Source organism: Cynocephalus volans, chromosome 10 (assembly GCF_027409185.1).
Source record: "Cynocephalus volans isolate mCynVol1 chromosome 10, mCynVol1.pri, whole genome shotgun sequence".
Lineage (NCBI taxonomy): Eukaryota > Metazoa > Chordata > Mammalia > Dermoptera > Cynocephalidae > Cynocephalus > Cynocephalus volans.
The window spans coordinates 36853161-36878052 of NC_084469.1; the positions used below are offsets into that span (position 1 = coordinate 36853161).

At 43.4% G+C, this 24892-nt stretch overlaps 1 protein-coding gene across 1 annotated transcript in view; it reads left to right on the forward strand.

Annotated features, from left to right (window-relative positions):
• The window catches only part of GLP2R (glucagon like peptide 2 receptor), a 70032-nt gene that overhangs the window by 614 nt on the left and 44526 nt on the right, over nt 1-24892 (forward strand). Inside the window, exons 2-4 of the mRNA XM_063112912.1 lie at nt 5690-5777; nt 7201-7305; nt 11766-11887. Of these exons, the coding sequence (XP_062968982.1) occupies nt 5690-5777; nt 7201-7305; nt 11766-11887 (315 nt within the window). The remainder of the gene's footprint in view (nt 1-5689; nt 5778-7200; nt 7306-11765; nt 11888-24892) is intronic.

Genomic DNA, 24892 nt, shown 5'->3' on the forward strand with positions numbered 1-24892 from the left:
CTTATTATTAAAAAAAAAGACCTATAAAATCCAAAGTTAAATACAAATTACAAATCACTGTAATTTCACCAGCCAGAAATCACCCTCATTCACAATTGGGGGCTTATACTTCCAGATGTTTATCTACCATTGTTTACATATAGTTTTAAAAAACAAACACAAAATCCTACTATAAACAGTATTTTTGTAATCTGCTTTTTTCATAACAAAATACACTCATAACACAACTAACATTTTCATTGAACACTTGCTGGGCACGAGCTCTGGTGCCAGGAGCCCTCCCACTCCCAGTCCCCTTGCAGTATCTTATGTCCTGCCTCAGCCACCCTGGGAGGGAGGGTCTCCTGTTCATCGCATTTTACAAACAAGGAAACTGTCTCAGGGAGGCTGATCAATATTTTTCTGTGTTAGTAAATCTAGACCATGGCATGATATTTAAGGGCTTTGAGGATGTGTTATAATGTATTTAAGTGTCCTCCATCGTGGGGCATGCTGGTAGCTCATCTTATTCTTATCCGAGGAGATTTGACCTTTCCCCCTTCTCTTTTCAGGGTTCCATTTTTATGCGGGGCTCTGATGTGAAAGAACCCCCGTTCCACTCATTTGAGTAAAGAAAGTGCCTGAGGGACTCTTTCCTTGTTTCCTTAGCAGAGTTTATCCTTGATTGTGGCCTCAGAATTCTAAATCCCTCCTGTCCTCATACAGGGAAGGGCTGGGGTGCCAGATCTTGTGAGTGTTCACCTGGTCGGCCTTTCTTCTTTTTGGTGTCAGTCTGGGACTAGAGAGGCAGAAAACCCCTACCAAATTCTGTGCATCCACATTCTCCCGGAGGCCATCTTCAAGCCCTGGTGGATTGTGAACGTGAGGCCAGGCAATGGTTTCATGCTCTTCTTGTCATGGTGGCAGCCTCTCATGGAGTGACCAGAACATCTCTGAGGGCAGGTGGCTTTGGCCAGCCTCTGGCCCCAGGAGTCCAATCTGCGAGTGGCAGGGCCGTTACTGGGAGAGTTGATACAGAACTCTCATCCTTGCTTCAGCTCCCTGAATATCTCGTGTTAGAACCAAATGCATCCAGCCACTCGGCTAGTTTCGCTCACCTTCTATCCACAAACAGACGGGTCGCCTTGGCAAATGATCCTAAAATGCGTCCTCACACCTCATCTTGCTTCGTCCTCACCACAAGCCTCCGAGGAGAGTATTATGACCAAACTCATTTTACAGAAGGGGAAATTAAGCTTCAGAGGAGGGAAATGAGTGCCTGCGATCACGTAGCTCCTGAGCAGTGGAGCCATTGCGTGGCCATGTGAAGGGCATGTGAAGTCCTGTGTTCTTTCTTCCCTAGCACTCTGGGGAGCTGTCGATGTATGAATGTTTATGTATTACGACAGCAGAATCTGCACTGTCTCAGGCTGGCTTCTGACACAACGAAGCCACACCTTGGCCCTTTTGCTCTGGTATTTCCATAATCTATAATGTGCCTGCGGGCACGGTCCCCTCCACCCCATGCCACCCAGTCTGTGTTTTCAGAGCCTCTGCACACTGTCCAGCCTTCAGTGTGTGTCTGTCATTCTGACGACTGTCCTCTTGGCTCTCCCTCTTAACCCCATAGTCTCTCCGGATGTTTGTACAAGGCTTTGCATAGACTTTCATGACAAATTTTGCTCATAGACGCTTTCCCTGCATAAAACATAAATGACTGTGGTGTGTTCTCTGGCAGGAAATGTTCATAAAATTTCCCTTAATGAGAAATTCTCAGGGATAGTTTCATTTCTAAATTCAAGAAGGGAAACAGTGCTATGTCCACCCCCCCCACCCCAACTAAGTTATTTAGCAGTTGCTTTGGCATCAAAAACATAGACTATCTAATGGCCTTTGAGAAGTAGATTTCATACGTTGTTGGTGGGAGTGAAAAATGGTGCATATTTGAAAATAAAAAATTTTGTGTTGGTGAGAATAGACAGTTTGGCAGTATGTTATCAAAACCCCTTAAAAACGTGTATAATCTATGACTTAGAATTTTCAATTTAAAGAATTTCTCCTAGGAAAATAAAGATGTGCTCTCAAATGTTTTAACTGTGAGGATTTGCATCACAGCTTCAGTTATATCAGCAAACATCTGAAAACAACTTAGATATCCAATGCTAGAGGATTTGAAAACTAAATGATATCACATTCATTTGTAGAATATTATGTAGCTGTTCAAAGAGTGTTTTTTATCTATTATTTATTTCTCAAAAGGGAAATGTACTCATAACTTATCTTCTTTTGGAAAATAAAAGGCTACCAAACCATATGATTTCTTTTTTGGTTAAAATAAAAAAGAAAGGGAAGAAAGAAAAACTGCATGTGTGCAGAGAGGAGTTGAAGTACAGGGTAATTTCTGAGTCATGAGCTGATGACTCCACCTTCTCCCCCTTTTGCTCATCTGTGCATATTCAATTTTACCTACAGTGAAGTGTGTTCCTTCTCCAACAACAACAAAACATACATTTATTTAAAGGGAGTCAATAGAAGTTTTTTTAGTTTTTGTTTTTTCTCTAATCCCTTCTCGGTGAAGTTGGTGGTTGATGCTGGTTGCCTGTGCAAGCAAAGGAGGAATCAGGGTCAAGCTGGGTTCTTTCCTGTTAGAAGGAAATGCATCCATAGATCGCCTTTTCTCGCTTTTTCTTCTGGGAATCTGGCTGTGACTGAACTTGGATGGGCCACTTTTGTTTTCCATGTTTTTAGGACAAGTACCTGGGAAGAGAGTCTGAGTTTGTCCAGCTCCCCTAGACTGACCAAATTCAGTACTTTTTAATTTTGGCTTGTTTTTTTTGCTTTTGACCATGGCCGTCAGCCATGGTAAAGAGCAGGGGAACAGGGGAATGTTATTCCAGGGACTAAATTTATCACCTTCCTTAGGTCCCAGTGAGGTCCATGAGGACATAAATAGCACTTTACCCAAGCAAGAGTCTTTGATGACTTTGAGGATTCTGGAAGCTTATTATCTGGTTATCAACTCATCTACTGAATTTGTAAAAATAATATAGAGTCAGTTATGGTCCCTTTAGGAGGTTTACTTCCTTAAACAATATGTTAATAAATTTCTATGTTGCCTCTTGGGCCATCACTCAGAGAGAAATATTAACAGAGATAAAAAAAAACTCATTGGAAACTGCACCCAAGGGATGAAGACCAATTATTGTATCATCATTATTATTACTTATAGGTTAATCCTGTGGTTTCCAAACTGGGGCACCACTGTGAACTCACAGAAGCACTGTGAGGTATTTTAATTTTTCAAGGGAAACACAGTGATACGTGGCATTTGCCAGACACTGTGCGGACTAGTAGCTCAAGGTATTCACAGTTTCACGTTAGATCACACTGCATTCCTCATGATGATGTGGTGTCTTTGCAAAGCTGGGTTTTCTGCAGGTGCTGTGATAAAAAGTACAGCACAGCAATCAGTGTGGAATGGGAAATGCAGGTGCTGGCGTCCAATCCAATTCTAAAGCTTGAAAAGTTATGCAATGCCTAATACGCACTAAGTTAAGACATCAATATTTATTAAGTTGTTTGGACCTACTTACTTTGTAAATGGGACTTTAGATATATCTTTTGGCCGAGGGGTGCCATGGAAAAATTACTGGGACAGTAAGGGTATCCATAAATTGAGAAAGTTTGGGGACCAGTCATGAGGACCACATTAATTCTTCTTCAAAAAGTTGGCTGTGTGATTCTCTGGACAAGATGCAAAGGATACAGACTGCACTGTGAATGCCATAGTGTGTGTGTGTGTGTGTGTGTGTGTGTGTGTGTGTGTGTGTGTGTGTGTGTGTGTGTGGCTGGGGAAGGGGGGACATGCTGGGCAGGGGAGGGAGGATAGATGGCACTAACTACTCAGGAGATGAAAACTGGCCACTCATTGGGCTCACAGATGGCTTTTTTATATTTATGTTTTTGGCTGATGGTGTGTCATCTAGGTGTGTTTAATGAAATTTGAATGCCTTTGGGTAGAGCATCTTCCCGATTTATAACAGGCTCTTCCACTCCCTGTTGTTACACCTGTCCTTCCTCATTCTTTCAGGTTATTTACTGGCCTGAGAAAGCATTTGGGTTTGTTGCCCCTTGTGAGAAAAGACAAAACCTCAAAGCCAACAGATTACCTGGGTGATCTTAGCCCAGATCACTTATTCAACCCCTCCTGTGCTTATTTCCCCAAGCTCCATCCCCAGAACTGTGCCTGTTTCTTTAGCTGGAAAATGAGGGAAAATGCGAGCAGTAACTCTTGCCCTGCACCAGGGGTTTGTGCTCAGAGATGAAAGATAGATTTTGTCCTTCAAAGAACTTATGGGGTAGTGAGGGAGATGGGCGAGTGGACTCTGCCAATGACAGCACAGTGTGATGGGCTGTAGGAACCGGTCAGCTCAAGACTTCAGGGGGAGAGGTGGTGAAGCATGGCCGAGGGTCCCTAGACTTGAGTTGAGCCTTGAGGAGCTAGCCAGGTGGAAATGAGGGTGGAAGGGGGTGCCCAGGGGAAGTGCAGAAAGGGGAAATCATGAAAGAGCATGACTTGGGAGAGAGATGTCAAATCCTGAGTCAGCAGGCACAAGTGGGAGACTGGGCAGGAGAGCCCCGTGCTCAGGCCTGCCCTGTGTTCCTATCATGAGGGACAGTATTGGGAGCGAGCAGTGGTAGGTACCAGGCCAGAGGCAGAGGAAATGGGAGGCGGGGTTGGACAGGAGAGAGATTTAGGAGGTGGAGGGATGGAATCTGGTGCCTGGTTGGATGTGGGAATGAGAGGGAGAGAGGAGTCAGGAATGAATCCTGGTTTCTGGTTTGTAACTGAGAGGATGGTGGGGCCAAGGACTGAGCCTTACAGGGGAGGAGCCCGTGTGGAAGCCGAGGACAGCAGGGTGGAGTGCCCCTTGACCCTGTATGCCAGCCCATTATACAATTGCCTACTTTTTATCAGACCCAAGTCCTTTCTAGGGTAGGGACTTTGTCTTGTTCATCCTTGTATCCCTTTCAATTCCTCCTTAATGCAAGGCCTGGCACATGATAGGTGCCCCATGAAAATAAGTCAATTGGACAATAGAAGGGAAAGTCCCTATTGAAACCCAAAGAAGTGGTACATACATGTACACAACTAGAAGTTGTTAGATGACCCAGTTATCTGGAAATCCCAAAAAGTGTGTGCTGTATTTCCAAGGTTCCATGGGGCGGAATAGCCAATGTGAGAAAGAAAGAACTCCAGGGCAGCAGCAGATCTGTCTGTGAAGCGTCTTCGACTCGACCCACAGGTGCCTGGATGGTGCAGGCCCCTGCAACTCTCCTGGCCCTTCTATGTCACATCATTGAGTCTCTCTTAGTGTGATGCTTGTCTTTGGGATCCACATAGTTATAGTCTTAGGTGCGTGCAGCTACTTGCATGGCAGAGTGTGAAAGTTTAGGATAAACATATCACACCCTCTTGAAATGTCAACCTCACTTAAAGATGTTGAAAAAAAATCATATTTGTATGAAAACCAATATAATTAGATTATGGGGGTGAATGCAAAATTTGTATGTAATTTTAAGATAGAACATAAGATGCCAAAGAAACTCTGTTTCTGGGTGCAGGCCGTTATGGGCCTTTCAGTGGCATGGCGTGAGCAGACATCTGTGCTTGCAGATCACCGGGTGTGACTGTGTCTTTGTCTGTCAGGTTGCAGGATCTCTTCTTGAGCGGACAACTCGGAAGTGGGCTCAGTACAAAGAGGAGTGTCTGAGAGGCTTACTCAAGGAACCTTCTGGTAAGCACATGTATTGATTACCTGCGGCTGTGTCATAAATCGCTCCAAATCTTAATGGTGTAAAACACTGATATTATGTATTCCTGTTAGAAATTCAGACAGGACACATTGGAGATGGCTTGTTTCTGTTCTGCAGTGTGTGGAGTTTGGCTGGAAGTCTCAGAGGCTGGGACTGAAATCACCTGAAGGCTCATGCATGCCCATGTCTGCTGGTTGATGCTGGCTCACAGCTGAGAGTGGAGCTGGGACTTGTGGCCAGAACACCTCCACATGGCCTGGGCATCCTCACAGCATGTGGCTGGGTCCCAAGGGCTAGCCTGATCTGAGGCCATAATGTCTTTTATAACCCAGCCTCAAGCCATTCCCAGGCTCCCTCTAAAGACCCTTTTGGCCTGGATAGGTAGCAATCAAGTTTTGATATTAGCTCCAGGAACCACCTCTCACTTCAGGGAACACTGCTTTCTGAGGAAAAAGTAGGGCAGGTCTTCTTTATCTGGAGCCATGCCATAAGCATCTCAGCCAGGTGAGTACTGCCTCACACAGACCAGGTACTGACACTGGGCAGCCAGGTCGACAAAGTGCCCGGGCCAGCTCAGAACCTAGCAAATCCATGTTTGTAGGCTTCCAATGCCAGTAACCTGGCCATTCATCTTGAGCAGCCCCTGAGTTCTAGCCTGATAGGGATCAGGTGATGGGGGAATGATGCTAGGTTCCTGGAGTTGGAGCTTGCAATATGGATGTTTGGGACCCAGCCTGAAACATTTCCATTGGATTCCAGGAGCTCTGTGAGGCTGAATTTTAAGTGTGTAGCGTCCCGTTGCCAAACTCCAAGGTAGCAATCATCCTCTGAGCTTCAGATGGTCCAAATATCTTGTAATGATCATTGAATTAATCTTCAGATGGAAAGATATGACCAGGTAGTACTTGTGTCTCATATATAAGACCAAAAACTTCTGCAGTTCCACATACCCCTAATATCCATTGGTCACTTTACACATTTCACAGAGTAGGTGTGTTCTAGGATATAATTGGTGAAGATTTGACAATTATTTAATTAATTTTGGAACATAAGGCACTGGCTGAACCTCCAAGTGTCCTCCTGACCCTGAGTTTCTGTGAGAGTTCAGTTCATGTAAAGTAAAGCAAAATCAGTGTGACATGTACATTGACTTGATCAGCTGGAGGTTATGTTGGGTAGACAAAGGCATGATATTTAGGGCTGCATTCAGCACACCTGTGCTCTCCAAATCGTCGCTTCTCCGTGACCCATCTGGAGACTAGGATGTCCATGCTGGTCCCTGCACAGGTCATACCAGCTTCTAGAACCAGGAAGGTGGGCTCTGGGCTCCTGGATGCCTCTACCTCTATCAGAAGACCCCATGCTCAAACTCTGATGTTTGTTTCTGCCCCTTTCCCTCTGCAGGCATATTCTGTAACGGAACGTTTGATCAGTACGTGTGCTGGCCTCATTCCCCTCCTGGAAATGTCTCCGTTCCCTGCCCTTCGTACTTACCCTGGTGGGATGAAGGTAACAACTCCTATTTCACCAGTTTCTGACAGTTCCTTTCACGGCCGGTCTCTCCTGGGTGCATTTAGAGAGAGGAAGGCTTCAACCACGGGCTTTTCTCAAGTTCTCTCCCCCCCACGAAGGGTTTCTTTCTAAGCTTCAATAATACGCTTTCTCTCTCCTCTTGTCTTCCTGCAATTCTCCTGTTCTTGGATGCTCCATTTATTTAATAGTGCTCTCGCTTTGAAGATTATAGAGTCCACACCTGGCAGCCATGGAATTTGGCTGCAGTGAGGGTAAGAATGGTCTCTGTGACGGGGAGGAGAAAGAGGTGAGATGCTCACATCCACACAAAGTTTGGCTCATGAGATGCAGAAAAAGAACTTTGAAATTAAAACTACCCTTGCATACGCATTGGAAGGAGGCACCATTGAATTGATGATTTTGAGCTACCTGGGACTTGGATGGAGATTTTAACCACTTAGGTTGCCCTGCTCTTGTTTAAAGGAAGTGAATGTTACTTGGGAACCCAGGATTATATCACACCCCCACTTACCGCAGAAGCCTGACCTCATGGTTATTTTATTCTGGAAGGGGAGAGAAGCAATTACTGGGTTAGAATTCTGTTGCCTTTGACCAAAGACCATTTAATTTCAGCCCAATAAACCATCACATTACTGAAACTTTGGTTTCAATGTTTTGAAGTCAGGAGGCAAGTCTTTTAGAGCAGAGAGATGGTTTAGAAGGAAGGTGTATTTCTGGGTGGAGGAGTTAGTGACAGATTTTATGGAACTGTCCTCCGATGAAATCCAGTTGGAATCAACCTGGGAGGCATGAGGATGTGAGGTTTAAGGGGGGGTGAAAGAGAATATACCAGAAAATTTGCTGGGCCAGAGGAATCTGAATATTTCAGACAATCAGCCCTCATGGGACCCAGCTCAGTGAGGTGGAAAAAGCACCAGATTTGGAGTCAGGAGCCCTAAGTGTCCAAATCCAGTCCCTCTGTTACACTTTGATACTTTGGGCAGGTTCCTGAAGCCCTCTATCCTGTAGTGTTCTTGTCTGCAAAAAGTGAGTAATAGCTAATTCTTAAGGTCATTTTAGGGAATAAATGAGAAGGCACACACAGAGTCTGTCATGTAGTATGTGCCTAGTAAATGGCAGCTAAAGCTGAGTCCAAGGTTGAGCCCTTGAATTCCTTCAGGTCTTTAAAGCCCCAAATGTCCTCAGACTCTTTTAACCATGCAAGAAACGGACCACTACCTCCCAGCTCCGCCATCTACCTGTTCCTTCCAAGAGCTACACGTACAGGTCCATCCCACTTTAACAGAAAGAGTAATCAAACATCTAAATTTACAAAGATTTGAGTTAAAGACTCTTCTACTAAAAAATGGGTTCTGGGGTCTGGAGTGTGCTAAAGGGAGTGCGATTTGGTAAAGGTGGGAAGTGACTTTTCCACTTGACGCTTTTTGCATCAAATCTTTAGAATCCAAATGGGTCCTTGCAGTAAAAAGAGAATGTGGAGACAGTGGAAGGGTTTAGTGAAAAACATGCACAAATGTGAAGGGATACAGAAGAACTGTAAGGTAAGATGAGAGCAGTGAGCATTAGAATACGAGGAGGGGGAGTCTGGAGGCAGATATAGGCTGTCATTGCACCGGTAAGTGAGGCTGGGGGCGACTGTGTATCACACTAAGGGTTTCAAGTTCTCCTCTGTAGAGGAAGATCACGTGGAGCCATAGAAGGTGTTCGGGCGTAAAAAAAGGACATAAGTAATGGGGACAATGTTGACAGTGTGTGGCTTTGGACTTAAGAATGGAGGGGGGTCCAGCCCGTGGCTCACTCGGGAGAGTGTGGTGCTGATAACACCAAGGCCACGGGTTCGGATCCCATATAGGGATGGTTGGTTTGCTCACTGGCTGAGTGTGGTGCTGACAACACCAAGCCAAGGGTTGAGATCCCCTTACCGGTCATCTTTAAAAAAATAAAAAATAAAAAAATAATAATGGAGGAGAATCAGGAGGCAAGTCTGGAATCTACTGCAGTGGCCCAGAAAAAGAGATGATAAAGAGTCTGGACTCAGGCAGGGGCAAGAGGTTGAAGAGAAGGGCAGAAAGATTAAAGAAAAATGTTGGAGGCAGAATGGTCACGACTTGTCATCAGGAGCAGAAACCCCTCCTTCTCCTCTATTCCCATCTCAGGAATGGCCTCTCTCAAACCCACCCTCATCTAGTTAGATCCTCTGTCCTTGCCTGTCCCCGCACAGCTGCCGCCTTGGTTGGGGCTCATCAGCGCCCTCTGTTGCTGCTCCCTGGTCTCCCTTCCTACCACCCTCCACAAAGCTTTCTAAAACGCCCATTGGATTATGTGGGCCCCCATCACAACAGCTGAAAATGGCTCTCGAGACCTGCTGCCGCCTGGCCCTGCTGACCTCGCTGCATCCTCTCCGCTTCCCCCTTTCCCTGTCCTCCAATGAACAACCTCTGGGCTCCTGCAGCTGCTCGGCTACTGCCCCCCAGGGCTCTTGCTCACACGTCTGTCCAGGATGCCATCTCAGAGGTTCTGCCCACACTTCTCTGCCTAAAAACCCAACTGCAATTCTCAGCTCGAATCTTTCATCCTTCTAGAAAATTTCTCAGACTTCTCCCTACAAGTGCGATGGGTCCCTGCCTTCCCGAGGCCTCTTCTACACCTGTGCAGTCTTCCATGCTGGCATTTATAGCAAGTTCATGGCACTTTTCCGTTGAGCTCCCTGGCTAGACTTTGAGCTGTGATACATCTTTGCGTCCCCAGCATAAAGAACACAAATGTCAAGTGACATTATTGCCACTCACTCGTTCAACAAATACTTATGTCGCACTGTGTGTGCCAGACATTATTTTTAAGTGCTTGGGATACATTAGTGACTAAAACAATCCCTCTTTTGTGGGGCTCACATTGAAGCACGAGAGACAGACAATTACCAATAAACATTGTACATAAGTAGAAAGTACGTTTGAATGTGACATTTTTTAAACAAGATAGATCAGGGAAGGGATAGGAGACTTGGAGTGGGGCAGGGGGAGTGAGTTGCAGTTGTCAATTATGTAGTCAGAAAAAATTTGAAGGTTGTATTTTAGTGAAGACTTAAAGGAGGTAAAGGTTTTAGCCAATAGGGGACAGTGTTCAGGGGGCAAGGGGACCACAGAGCAAAGCGCAACCTGAGGAGCATGCTTGGTCTGCTCCATGAAAGAAGGAGGCAATAGGGGCTTAGGTCCGATCTCACGGGGCTCTGTGGGAAGCCCTACAAGGACTCTGACTTGCTCTCAGAAAGCCCTTGGAAGATTTTGAGCAGGGGTGTGACATTCAGCTCACTGGCTGCTGGGTTACCCATAGATGTGAGGGGCAAGACTGTCAGAAGGGATTCCAATCATCCCAGTGAGAGATGGTGATTTTAATTAGAATGGAAGCAGGAGGTAAAAAGCGGTAGTCAGATGCTGGGTATATTTGGAGACAGAGATGACAAGATCGGCTGATGGGCTGGAGGAGGGCCATGACTGACAGGAGAAGGCAAGGACAACTTTAAGGTTTGGCGCCAGAGGACTGGAAGGATGGGTTTGCCATCCATGGAGGCAAGAAAATAGGCAGGTGGAGCAGATTTTGAGAACATGAGGAGTTTGGCTTAGGGTGTTGTTTGAGATGTCAATTAGACAGCCTAGCAAAGTTGTCAGGTGGGCAGGTGGAGGTACTAGATGGGTTCCTGTCAATGACATTCAACAGATAGTTTCTGTTGCCCCATGATGTGCAGGGTCGGGATTAGGAAGTTCTTACAAATTTGCATTCCTCATTTGCAAGCCCAGTCCCTGATCCTCCAGGTAGGAGGACCTTTGGGTGGGGCTCCTGGGATAGGTGTGACTGAGTCACAACCGCAATCAGCATGAGCAGAGCGACTGCCCAGCACTTGTGTGCACACTATTTCATTCATCCTCCCCCACACCATGGAGGGGCCGTATCATTATCCCCAGTTCCTGATGAAGAAGCCAGAAGGGTCAGAGAGTGGGAGGGCTGGGCCCAAGATACAAACTTGTACATAGGTGGCACATCGGGCTTTCTCTTCTTTATGGCACTGCCTCTGGGCATCAGGAAGAGATACCCCACGGAGCAAGTGCCAGGAGGCCAGCTGGGCATCTCACAGCTGGGCTGTCCCTTGGAGAGGCTGTTACATCTCTGAGTCACCAGGGACTGTTCTAACTCCAGAGACTTTGGGTAAACACAGCAGACATTAGTAGATTATGGTTTGTTATGAAGTTTAGAGGCTTCTATGTTTTCTTTTCCACCCCACATAAACAGTAAGGATGCTAACGAGCCCCTGCAAGGGGAAATGAAAATCCCTTTTCCCCAGAGTTCTCCACAGCTTTGCAGCGAGGGTGAGGGCCTTATAGCGTGCTGGGGGAATGGGCTGTGTGTTCTGACCTTTCCTCTAGAGCTCTGTTTACTTTCAGAGAGCCCAGGAAAAGCCTACAGACACTGCTTGGCTCAGGGGACTTGGCAGACGCTAGAGAACGCCACAGATATTTGGCAGAATGATTCCGAGTGCTCCGAGAACCACAGCTTCAAACAAAATGTGAGTCTGCTCAGCTTGGTGATAAGGCGTCCCCCCGCCCATTGCCCCTACTCCAGGGCACCAAGTGGCCGGCGGGCTTTAGAGCCACCCACAGAGCATCCTCTCACTTGTCTACCCCAGAGTCTGCTGGGGAAGGTCTGCAGTCACACACAGCAGCAACTAGCTGACTGCCAGCATGACTGTGAAGTCCTAGGCCTCCTGTGGCGGTCCCAGCCTTGGCTTGCCCTGTGCCTGCAGCACCTTCCCCAGCTCCCCTGGGGCTGCTCCTTCTCATCGTCCACATTCCAGTTCAAGTGTCTCCTTCAGAGAGATCTTCCATGGCCTCCTCTTGGTCACCTTCTCCCACACCTGGCTATTTAGCCCCTTTATAGCACCTGTCACTGCCTGACATCTCATGTGGGTGCTTGTCCGTTTTCCATCCCTCTCGCCAGAATGCGGATCCCGTGGGTGCAGGGGACTTGTGTGCCTCGAGGGAGGTGGTGTGGCGCGGGGGCTACAAGCTCCGGGTCTAGGGCCACACGGCCCAACTGCGAATCCAGACTCTCCCTTCCTGGCTGTAAACCTGGCACAAGTTACCTCCACTCTCTGTGCCTCGGTTTCCTCAGCTGTCCCGCACTGGCTCAGTACACGTGTGCTGGGTGAATGAACAAGTCCCCGCTTCAGTCTTCCCTCTGTGTTTGCTTTTGCAGACCCTGTTTTGCGGTCTGCTCAGTCCTTACCTTCTTGCTGCGCTCTCAGTCTTCTCTCTAAAGACCTCTTGTTTGTCCAAACCCTGCCCACCTTCCTTCAAAGTGCTGCAAGAGGTGGGCACTGAACAGAGGAAGAGGTGTCGGGAACCAGACTGATGTCTAGCTGCCCCCGGGTTGCTTTCATCCAGACCGTCAGGCCACAAACATGAATGAAGCACCTACTGTGTGCTAGGCTTTTGCACTGGGAATAAACAGTGAATACAACACAGATACTGCCTTCAAGGAGCTTCTGGTGTCATGAGCATAGAGGCAGTGTGATCCCTGCAGGATAAAATATAGAATGCCCAGGGTCCAGAAGGGGGCACTGATGCCAACCAGGAGCAGGAAAGGCTGCTCAAGCTGAGCCCTGAAGGGTGAGAAGGGGGTGGCCATGGGAAGCGTGAGAGCAAGAAGGAATGGCACATACCCAGGGCCAAAGAGCGCTGGGGCTCTGGGTGACTCTGAATGCTGCCATGTCGGTGAGGTGGGACATGAGGAGGCAGGCACAGGTGGACACAGGGGGAGAGCTCAGGAGAGGCTGGGTGACGAAGGACTCAGGACTTTGCATGTCCACATAAGGGGTAATCAAAATAAGTGTGGAAAGGACCACTCTGGCAAGTTGGAGAGAGTTAGGAATGGGGCCAGGCTGGAGGCCGAGGGCAGAAGGACGGGCTGGAGCCATTTCAGAAACTCAGCCCAGACACGAGGAGACGCCAGCATGGATGGAAAGAAGAGGGAGGGTGGATTTACAGGTTTCCAAGGAGGGAGGACCAGGGGCTGGTGGGCATGAGAGGCAGAGTCAAGGGCAAGAAGACCTCAGGTTTCTGGCTTGGACCCTTGGGGAGATTTCAAATGCCCCTCACTGAGATGGGGATGCAGGAAGGGGCCCTGCACTATGATCTCTCCTGGGTTCTGGATATTTCCTTACCTAATTCTCTGTCCTGACTTGAGCCTGCAAACCAACCCCATCTTTGCCCCCCAAGTTGTGGCTAACCTCTTTCATAATTTAGTCAGATTTTGAAATTCTTTAGCTTTCTTAAGTCATTTTAATATTCTCCCATTGAACGCTGAAGATATTTTAACAGTCTGAAGTTTGGAAATGGGAAGGCAAAGAGTTTGGTTCTAGAAATGCCATCCGTGTGACTCAAGCTTCCCAGCCTCTCTCCAGGCACCCACAAGATGGGGTGAGAAGTGTCAACAGTGTGTGGCCTGGGTGGGAGGCCTGAGAGGACAGAGAGTGTGGAGTGGGTCACCCATGCCCTGACACCGCCAGGCACTTGATAGTTATGATTATTGCCTTTCTTCTCGGAATATCTTCCCTGGTCCTCTTCTAAAACATTCTCTCCCTCCCTGGGATCACAGTCTACTTGGCGATGTAAGTTTTTGGTGTGTCTGTGATGTTGGCTTTTCTGCATGTGCTACTTGGTTTTTTCTTTTTTTTTAATGTAATATTTCATTTGACTTTTAAAAATAAAAAACCTACTTTTCTGTTAAGTTATTAAGGTCAACGAATACAGCTTATTACTCTATTTATAAATTCAGTAAATTTTAATACTTTCAAGGAGGTTTGTATTTAATTTTGTTGCCCCCTGCAAACTAGTTATGTAAATACCCTTTTACATTTTAAGCTGCTTTATTACATTTAAAAATTAGATGTTTTAAGTATTTCAAATGTCTTAAATCTTTGTTACAATAGGCAGATTTTTTTTTTGAGAACGAATAAATGGAAGCTATTCAGAGTTTGCATAGCAAGAGAGTCAGCCGCCATCGCTTACTTTTTCTTTTTTTTTTTCTTGGGTAAAGACTCAAAGGCAGGCAGGGGAGTGGGAAATCTTTATAGTGAAAAAGGGAACACTTAAGGTATAATCTGATTGGAAGTTATTCGCACAGGGAAGCTGTAGGTAGGCTAACGAAAGCAGGGCATCCTATGTGATTGGTTTAGGGAGCATATTTGGTCTTTTCTGGTTTGTCCTGATTTAGAAGCAGGGGCCAAAAATAGGGAAACTGCTCTCTCTGCTCCACCATTTTCACAATGTGATACTCTGCCACTACTGTTGCTACCACCAAGACTCTCACCAGATGTGTTCCCTGGATTTTGGACTTTCCAGACGCTGAAACTTAGCTTTCTGAGACAGAAATTAAGGTTGCTGGGGGAGGCACCCAGGCAGGTGGGGAACAGGCCAGCCACCCACCTAGGCCTGCCATTGCCATGCAGAAGGCAGGACCCCATGTGCTGTGCCACTGCCACGAGACTTCACACAGCTTCCATGGAGGTGGTCCACAATGGCCACCACCACAGCTAATACCATTGCAAATATGGCTCACTCCCTTAATTACATCCACAACCACTGTGCAGGTGGTGCACTCCATATTAGAGTTCATTGACACAAGGAGAGTCACTGGAAGAGCCTGGAAAAAGAGGAAGAAATCTCTCTCCTTAAAGTCCACTCCAACGTAATAGAAGAAGCAGCTGATCTACTAGATGAACAAAAATCAACATAGAGATATTAGAAATATGAAAAGATCAGAAAATATGACACCATTAAAGGAATTCAGTAACTCTCCAGTACCAGACCTTATAGAACAGGAAACCCTTGAAATGACTGAAAAGGAATTCTGAGTAACTATCTTAAGGAAACTCAATGAAATAAAAGAGGACTCTCTAAGACAACATAATGAAATAAGAAAATATATCCAGGATATGAAGGGTGAAATTTTCGAAGAGAATAATACCTTAAAAAAGAATGTAGCAGAACTCTTGGAACTAAAAGATGCATTAAATGAGATAAAAAACACAACCAAGAGCTTAGGCACTTCCCACCTTTAGCAAATCGCACTCCCTTTAGCACACTCCAGACCCCAGAACCCATTTTTTAGTAGAAGAGTCTTTAACTCAAATCTTTGTAAATTTAGATGTTTGATTACTCTTTCTGTTAAAGTGGGACGGACCTGTATGTGTAGCTCTTGGAAGGAACAGGTAGATGGCGGAGCTGGGAGGTAGTGGTCCGTTTCTTGCATGGTTAAAAGAGTCTGAGGACACTTGGGGCTTTAAAGACCTGAAGGAATTCAAGGGCTCAACCTTGGACTCAGCTTTATCTGCCATTTACTAAGCACATACTACATGACAGACTCTGTGTGTGCCTTCTCATTTATTCCCTAAAATGACCTTAAGAATTAGCTATTACTCACTTTTTGCAGACAAGAACACTACAGGATAGAGGGCTTCAGGCCCTGGACAGTGCTCCTCGGATCTGCCCCTCATTGCTGGCAGGTGTAAGTTTTCACAAGGACTATGCAGAACTAGGGCCAGGTTAGCAAACTGCCATGAAAAACAACAACAGCTATGATGTTGAAATGACAGATGAACTTGTTGGGTTACCTTTTTCTTCTCACACCTGTCCCCAAGCCACTGAATTGTCCATAGATACTGTTGATTATATGAATACAGACTTGTGCTGCTTACTGGCCAAAATCCTGATCAGAGAAGAAAAGAATCTTTGTGCATTAGTATCACTGTGTCCAAGGTTGAGAATGACCAGGCTTCTAGTGTAAACTGCTGTGAAGACCCACATTCAGGGGATGTTGTTTTTTGCCACCTGGTCAACACCAGTCAGACTGTTCCCACTTGAATGAAAGCACAAGAAGAGAGTCCTCCAAGGCCAGCCAGCTTGAAGACTTTGCTAAGGGTGGCAGCGCATCTGAGGATAAAAGTGTTTCGGCTGAGCCATTTGTACTACCAGCATCTTCTGTGGAAAGTACAATACCTGTGCTTGAAGCATCCAGTTGGAAAAAGCAGGTGTCTTGTGACTTTCTGGAGACCAGGTTTAAAATCCACTCACTTTTGGAGCCTCAGCAGTACATGGCTTTTCTGTCCCACCACATTATGGTGAGAAGCTTCAGGTTACTTCCCACCAAGACTTTGGTTGTTCTTAAATGTACCTGCTGCTATTTCAAGTTTATCATTGAATACTACATCAGGCCAGCAGATTCTCACTGGGTTCGAGATCCAGGGTATAGAGAGGATCCTTGCAAGCAGTGCAAGAAAAAAACATGTGAAAGGGGATATGTCCGTGTGCCAGTGGCACCCCAAGCCATATTGCCAGGGACTGCCCTATGGGCCAGGTACTGGATGTGCTGCCACCAGTCTCAGAAGGGCTTCCCTGGCTTTAAGCTGGGGCTTCATGACAATCACCCGTCACAACTTTAATCAGGCAATCCATAAGAAAGCAAGAGGGACTGAAACTGAAGAGGAATACTAAAGTCCACATGAGAGGCAACAAAAGAACCAAATTTTTAAACTGCAAAACACCTGCATATACCGTTCAAGTGAGTGTTGCCTTCCAGCCTCTCAGAGTCATCACTCTAGGAGAATCTGTACTTATTCCAACAGCACTGCCATTGGTCAGGCATTTAAAAACAATCCTTAATTTACAAGCTGTACAAGAAAATTGGTCTCATTGTTTTATAGTGGCACTTCACATTTGTTCCAGGGTGGTATCCCACAGTTTGAATCACTGGATTGTGAATAACTCTGCCAGTTTTCCTGCATTAGATCCATCCTCAGAAAATGAAGACTTGCCACCATCAAGGGCATTCAGAAGCGTTTACTGCAGATTCTGCAGGCAATCCCCAAAAGGAGTTCCAGAAAGGTTTCGAGCACTGGCACCATATTTAAAATAAGTGAATAGTGTCCTATGAAAAGAATAGCAGGATTCTTGGATGAAAAGTATGCTTAAAAAGGAAAAGTCAGGCACCTTACCTTAGATCTTGTATGCTTGATCCTGTGAGATTGATGTTTGGGTTGGAGATGGATTTCAAGACCTGTGGTATTTACAGTATGTATAATGGTTGTGTTTTCATAGGGCTATGAAAGTGCATTTTAAACCTGAGCACCTTTACCTTTAGATGAGTGCGTTGGCCCTTCTGTAAATAACATGATTAAAATCCAGTTGTATATAATGGACAGCTGACTGAACATAAGCACCACAATGCAGCGAGGATAGTGTTGCAGCTATAATTGTGTGCTTTCTTATTGTCCTGTTTCAAATTTGTACATTCTGTGTAAAATATGATTGTTTCCCAAATAAACTATGTATGTTTCCTGTATAATATATAAATGTTTCTGAGAAGAAACTCTAAATAGTTAAAAGGTTAACTTCTTCAAAGGATACCAAGTAATGGTTTAACTGGACAACCTTAAAATTAGCATAGAGAGCAATCCCTGTTATATTTTAGAGATCCACTAAGAATGAGAGAATATTATATAGTCAGATTATAACATTCTTGTCTACTTTATCCTTTCTTACTACAATTTTTTAAAAACTTCAATAAAAACATGAATCTTAAATGGGGGAAAAAAAGCAAGACCCAACTATATGCTGTCTTCAAGAGATTCGTCTCACCAGTAAAGATGTATACAGACTAATAGTGAAAGGTTGGAAAAAGATATGCTATGTAATGGAAACCAAAAATGGGCTGGTGTACCTATATTTATATCAGATAAAATAGACTTTAAATCAAAAACCATAAAAAAGACAAAGAAGGCTACTGTATAATAATAAAGGGATTGATCCATCAGGAGGACATTACAATCATAAATACATATGTGCCCAACACTGCAGCACCCAAATGTATAAAGCAAACACTATTAGATGTAAAGAAAGGGGCAGACCCCAATATGATAATAGTGGGGGATCTGAACACCCCCCTCTCATCATTAGACAGATCATCCAGGCAACAAGTCAACAGGGAAACATGGGATTTAAACTACACTTTAGATCAGTTGGACCTGTCACATATCTACAGAACATTTCCTCCAACAACTACAGAATATACATTCATCTCATCAGTAAATGGAACTTTCTCCAAGATAGACCACATGTTAGGTCACACATCAAGTCTCAATAACTTTAGAAAAATCAAAATCGTCTCAACTATCTCTTCAGATCACAATGGATTAAAACTAGAAATTAACAAGTGAAGCTCAGGACTCTATACAAATACATGGAAATTAAACAACAAGATCCTGAATAACCTATGGGCCCAAGAAGAAATTAGGCAGAAAATCAAAAAATTTCTAGAAAAACAACAAAAATAAAGACAAATCATGTCAAAACCTGTGGGATACTGCTTTTGCAAGTTTTGGAAGTTTATACCAATAAATGCTTACATTTAAAAAATGGAAAGATTTCAAGTAAACAACCTAACCCTACACCTAAAAGAACTAGAAAAACAAGAACAATCCAATCCCAAAGTTAATAGAAAGAAATAATTAAGATTAGATCAGAACTAGATAATATAGAGACCCCAAAAATAATATAAAAGATCAATGAAACAAAAGGTTGATTTTATGAGAAGATAAACAAAATAGACAAACCATTAGCTAGGTTACAAAAAAAAAAAAAAAAAAAAAAGACCCAAATTAATAAAAATCAGAAATGAAAAAGGAGACATTACAACTAATTCCACAGAAATATAAAAAATCATTAGAGATTGTTATAAACAAGTATACATGCACAAATTTGAAAACCAGGAGGAAATGGATAAATTTCTGAACACATACAAACTACCAAGACTGAACCAAGAAGACATAGAAAACCTGAGCAGACCAATAACAAGCAACAAGATTGAAGCAGTAATCAGAAATCTCCCAATGAAGAAAATCCCAGGGCTGGATGACTGTAGTGCCAAATTCTACCAAACCTTGAAAGAGGAATTAACCCCAATTCAAACTATTCAAAAAAGTTGAAACAGAGATCTATCTCCCAGACTCATTCTATAAGGCCAGCATTATTCTGATGCCAAAGCCAAAGATACAACAACAAAAAAAGAAACCCACAGGCCAATATCTTTGATGAACCTAGATGCAAAAATCCTCAACAAAATACTAGCGATCAGCAACACATCAAAAAAATTATACACCACAATCAAGTGAGATTCATCCCAGGGAGACAAGGATGGTTCAACATATGCAAGTCAATAAATGTGATACACCACATCAACACAATCAAGGAGAAAAAGATATGATTATCTCAATAGATTCAGAGAAAGCATCTGACAAAATTCAGCATCCTTCATGATAAAGACTCTCAACAAATTAGGTATAGAAGGATAGTATCTCAACACAATAAAAGCCATGTGTGACAAGCCCACTGCCAATATCATCCTGAACGGTGAAAGGCTGAAGGCTTTCCCTTAAGAACAGGAACAAGACAAGGATGCCCTCTCTCACCACTCCTATTTAACATAGTACTGGAGGTACTAGCCAGAGCAATCAGGCAAGAGAAAGAAATAAAAAACATCCAGATTGGAAAAGACAAAGTCAAACTGTCCCTATTTGCAGATGACATGATCCTATATTAGAACAACCTAAAGACTCTATCAAAAAACTCTTAGAGCTGGTTAACTGTTGCAGGATACAAAATCAATGCCTCCAAATCAGTTGCATTTATATTCTTCAATAATGAGCTAACAGAAAGAGAAATCAAGAAAGTAAGCCCATTTACAATATTCACCCCCAAAAATAAATACCTAGGAATCAGTTTAACCAAGGAGGTGAAAGATCTGGACAATGAAAACTAAAAACCATTACTGAAAGAAATTAAAGAAGACATAAAAAGATGGAAAGACATTCCATGTTCTTGGACTGGAAGAATTAACATTGTGAAAATGTCCATACTACCCAAAGTGATCTACAGATTCAATGTAATCTGCATCAAAAGACCAATGACATTCTTCACAGAAATAGAAAAAATAATCCTAACATTCATATGGGACAACAAAAGACCCCAAATAGCCAAAGCAATCCTGAAGAAAAAAAAAATAAAGCCAGAGGCATAACACTACCTTACTTCAAATTATACTACAAAGCTATAGTAACCCAAACAGCATGGTACTGGCATAAAAATAGACACTCAGACCAGTGGAACAGGATAGATAATCCAGAAATCAACTGAGAGACTTACAGCCAATTGATATTTGACAAAGACAACAAAAACATACATTGGGGAAAAGACTGCCTCTTCAACAAGTGGTGCTGGGAAAACTGGGTATCCAAATGCAGAAGATTGAAACTAGACCTGCACCTCTCACCACATACCAAAATCAATTCAAATTGGATTAAAGACTTAAGTATAAAAGTGGAAACTGTAAAATTACTATGGGAAAATATAGGAGAAACACTTCAGGAACTAGGTCTGGGCATAGACTTTATGAACAAGAGCCCAAAAGCACAAGCAACTAAAGAAAAAATAAACAAATGGGATTATATCAAAAAAAAAACAACTTCTGCACAGCTAAGGGAACAATCAACAGAGTGAATTGACAACCTACAGAGTGGGAGAAAATATTTGCAAACTCTACATCCAACAAGGGATTAACATTCAGAATATGCAAGGAACTCAAGCAATTACACAATAAAAAAATAAATAAACCCAATTTAAAAATGGGCAAAGGAGCTGAATAGACATTTTTCTAAGGAAGACATACAAACGACCAACAGGCACTTAAAAAAATGCTCAGCATCACTAATCATCATGGAAATGCAAATTAAAACTACATTGAGATATCACCTCAGCCCAATTAGACTGGCTATAATCAAAGACTGAGAATAACAAATGCTGGTGAGGATGTGGAGAGAAGGGAATGTTCCTATACTGTTGGTGAGACTGTAAATTAGTACAACCACTATGGAAAACAGTATGGAGTTTTCTTGAACAACCACAGATAGATCTTCCATATGATCCCGCAATCCCACTTCTAGGTATATACCCAAAGGAATGGAAATCATCATGTCGAAATGTTCATTGCAGCTCTATTTACAACAGCCAAGATGTGGAACCAACCTAAATGTCCGTCGGCAGATGACTGGATAAGGAAAATGTGGTACATATACACCACAGATTACTACTCTGCCATAGAAAAGAATGAAATTCTGCCATTTGCAGCAACATGGATGAGCTTGAAGTAAATTTACATTGAGTGAAATAAGCCAGGCACAGAGGGATAAATACTGCATGTCCTCACTCATAAGTGGGAGCTTAGACAGAAAGAAGGAAAGAAAAAAAGACCACAGTGGTGTGTAGGACTTGCAGAGGGAGAGAGCACAACTAGGGTTGCAGAGTGAGGTGGAGGCAGGGGGAGGGAGATTGGGGATTACTTGGGTGGGGGACACCGGGAATAATTGCAATTTGTTGTAATGGACATGCTGATAGTATTGATCTGGCCATCACATCTTCAGTACAAAGGATGATGGTCAGCTATATCCCACGAATTTGCATAACCAACAAAATAAAAAAATAAAAAATAAAAGAAAAAGAAATAAAAAAAAAATAGGGAAGCTGGCAGTCACTGACCAAGTCCTTACGGTTCTGGGCTGATTGCTGCAGAGGCTGTAGTTTGGCTTGGACTGGTAGCTGCGGAGTTTGTGGGTCAGAGTTCCATTGTCATATATGGTCTGGACATTGTCTGTTTGTATATGTGGTCTCTCAAACTTAATGGTTTCAAATAACAGCAATCATTTATTTTCTCTCCTGGTTTCTCTGTACCAAGAATTTAAGAACAGGGCTGTCTGGTTAGCTCATTTGGTTAGAGTACAGCCTTGTAACACCAAGGTCAAGGGTTCGGATCCCCATATGGCCAGCTGTCAAAAAAATAAAAAGTAAAAAAAAATAAAAAACCAAACAAGAGAATTCAAGAACAGCCCCGTTGAGCAGTTTTGAGTCAGGTTTTTCGTGATGCACAAACCTGGAACACTGTGGAGCTGGAGCAACTGGGACTTGGCTGGACATCTCTCTTATTTCATGTAATCTCAGGGTCCCTCAATGTGATGTTTCTGTCGCTCCCTGACTCTACTTTAGATGTTCTGAACCATAGCATAGCGAGTTTGCAGTTACGATTTTGCACTCTGTAGGCTAGTTTGGACTTCTTAACAGCACGGTGGCTTCAGACATCTTACAGTGCAGCTCAAGGAATTTTATTGCAGCCTCTTTAGCTCCACAAGAAGGTATTGCTTCCAGCATGTGACCCAGCATATGAAGGACTTATAAGTTGGATTTGGACTTGTTTTGGCCCACAGAACAATATAGACAGGACAGAAGTCATGATCACATTCAATAGTGACCACTTCCTTTAGATCTTTCAGGTACACGGCACAGATTAGTTAAAATTCATCCCATTCAGCCATAGCCCCATGGTTTCTTCTACTTTGTGACGTCAAATGTACTATCTGTGGAGTCTTAGGCTTTCTCCCACTTGCTGTTCCATCTAGAGGTTTCTTGCAAATCTTCTTTAATTCTTAAATAATTCTAGTTCATCAAATACAGCAACCTTATACGGTGAGTCTTAAATTTTCTTAAATATATCAATACTGTTTTCATTAAGTTTCCAACTTGAACTTAAAGTCTAAAATCAAGTACTTATTGACTTACTTCATATTGGAATTATGATACCAATCTATTAGATCTTCTCATATACCATATTCTCTAAACGGTAATACCAATTACAGACAGATTGTACAAATACTTTCAAAAACCTTTATATAAGGGATGAATAGAAAGATAGATATGTGATTACACCAAGTGAAGTTTAATGGTAGAATCTAGGCGGTGAGTGTACAGATGTTCTTTATAAAATTTCTTCAACATTGCCGTATGTTCGAAATTTCTCATAATAAATACTAAAAAAATAAGAAAAATCCTATATCTGAATTTAACACAAAACAATTATGAAATGTAATAGTTCGATTAAAACTTGCCCAGATTAAGACAAAAAGCAAAAACTGCCACACTAAGAAAACAAACTTGCCCAAGAAAGTAGGGGTTTCCATATCAGGGGACATGGTTACCCACAGACCAAAGATTTGTTTGGTCTGGTTATCAATACCAATGGTGTGGGTGTGCTAGCAAATTCTTAACAACTAGCTTCCTGCTTCTACCTCCCCATCCCCACAAAAGGAAGGCTCTAATTTGTAGCATTTGCCAGTTTCTGTGGTGTAAATATTATACCATGGCAAATTGAAGCTACCGATGTGGCATCACTGAATGCAGAGTGGGAGAGAGATGCACAGTAGTGCACCATGAGAGAGTGCTTCTGCCTTGCAGGTGCAATAGCACAAAGCATCTCAATAGCACTGAATGTAGCCATGAGAAAAATAATTAGGAAGAGATAAGTTTTGCATATTTATTACTTTTATTTTTAATATAATTTATCTCATTGCAAATTTACATAGTTTAATTTTTAATAATGCTTGTGTTTTACAATTGGCTCACTGAAAATTTGCCAATTGCTCTCACAAGCCAGAATGACCACACCACTGGGTCTACCAGGGTGATTTTTTTCACTCTCATCAACATGTTGAGTGCCAAGTCCGTGTCCTTCAGAGGGGGTTGATCATTCCCATGTTCAAGACATTTTGTTGCCTACTTATTTGGTCTAACTGGAGCCTGCACCACCCCATCCTGGTTGTGGCTCATCCTTTAGAGCCTGGTGGGAGCTGGCATGTCCTCGGCTCTCTCAAGTCTGTCCTATCTTCCCATTGGGAAGGAAGAGCCTTCCACTGGATTCTCCACATCCTCAGGGAAGTCTTTCTAAACCTCTTTTAGACTTTATCACCTGATTTAAGTTGACAGCATTCTGTGCTCCTTGTACAGTTTTACTCAGGACAGTTCACACCTCTTAAAGGGGTCAAAATGACTTTTTTCACAACATCAAAGTCATGCTAATTGTGGGCCTCGCATTAGGCAAATGGTGTATCATTTTTATCTTCCCTCCTGGACTGTAAGCTGCTTGAGAACAATGACAAAGTCATAGTCATATTTAAATACCACCTCCAAACTCCTGGCTTAGTACTGGGGAGCACAATACACTAGACAGTTGATAAATACTGAAGGAATGATTACACATATTCTGCGTCGATTGATCTGTGGTGGGGTCTAGGCATCTGTCTGGTTCTAGAGCTCCCCAGGTGATTCTAATATGCACCCAAGGTTGAGAACCCAGGAGTTCATGGGTAAGTGTGAACCTAGCTTAAGTCTGCCGTGGCACCAGCCCCAAGTCAGTCAACGGGAACAGCAAGACTAGATTTGAAGACTGACTACACTTTCAAAGGCAGGAAGTCAAGATTTCTCTCTTTAGAAAAGTGAGGCCAAGGGCACTAGCCCCTTGCCTCTGCAAATGGGCATATTTCCAAGAATTCAAATATTTAAAAAAAGAAACAACTTCTGGCCATGTTTACCTACATTTATAATAAAGAGATGAAATTTTGCCCAAAAAAGGCCAG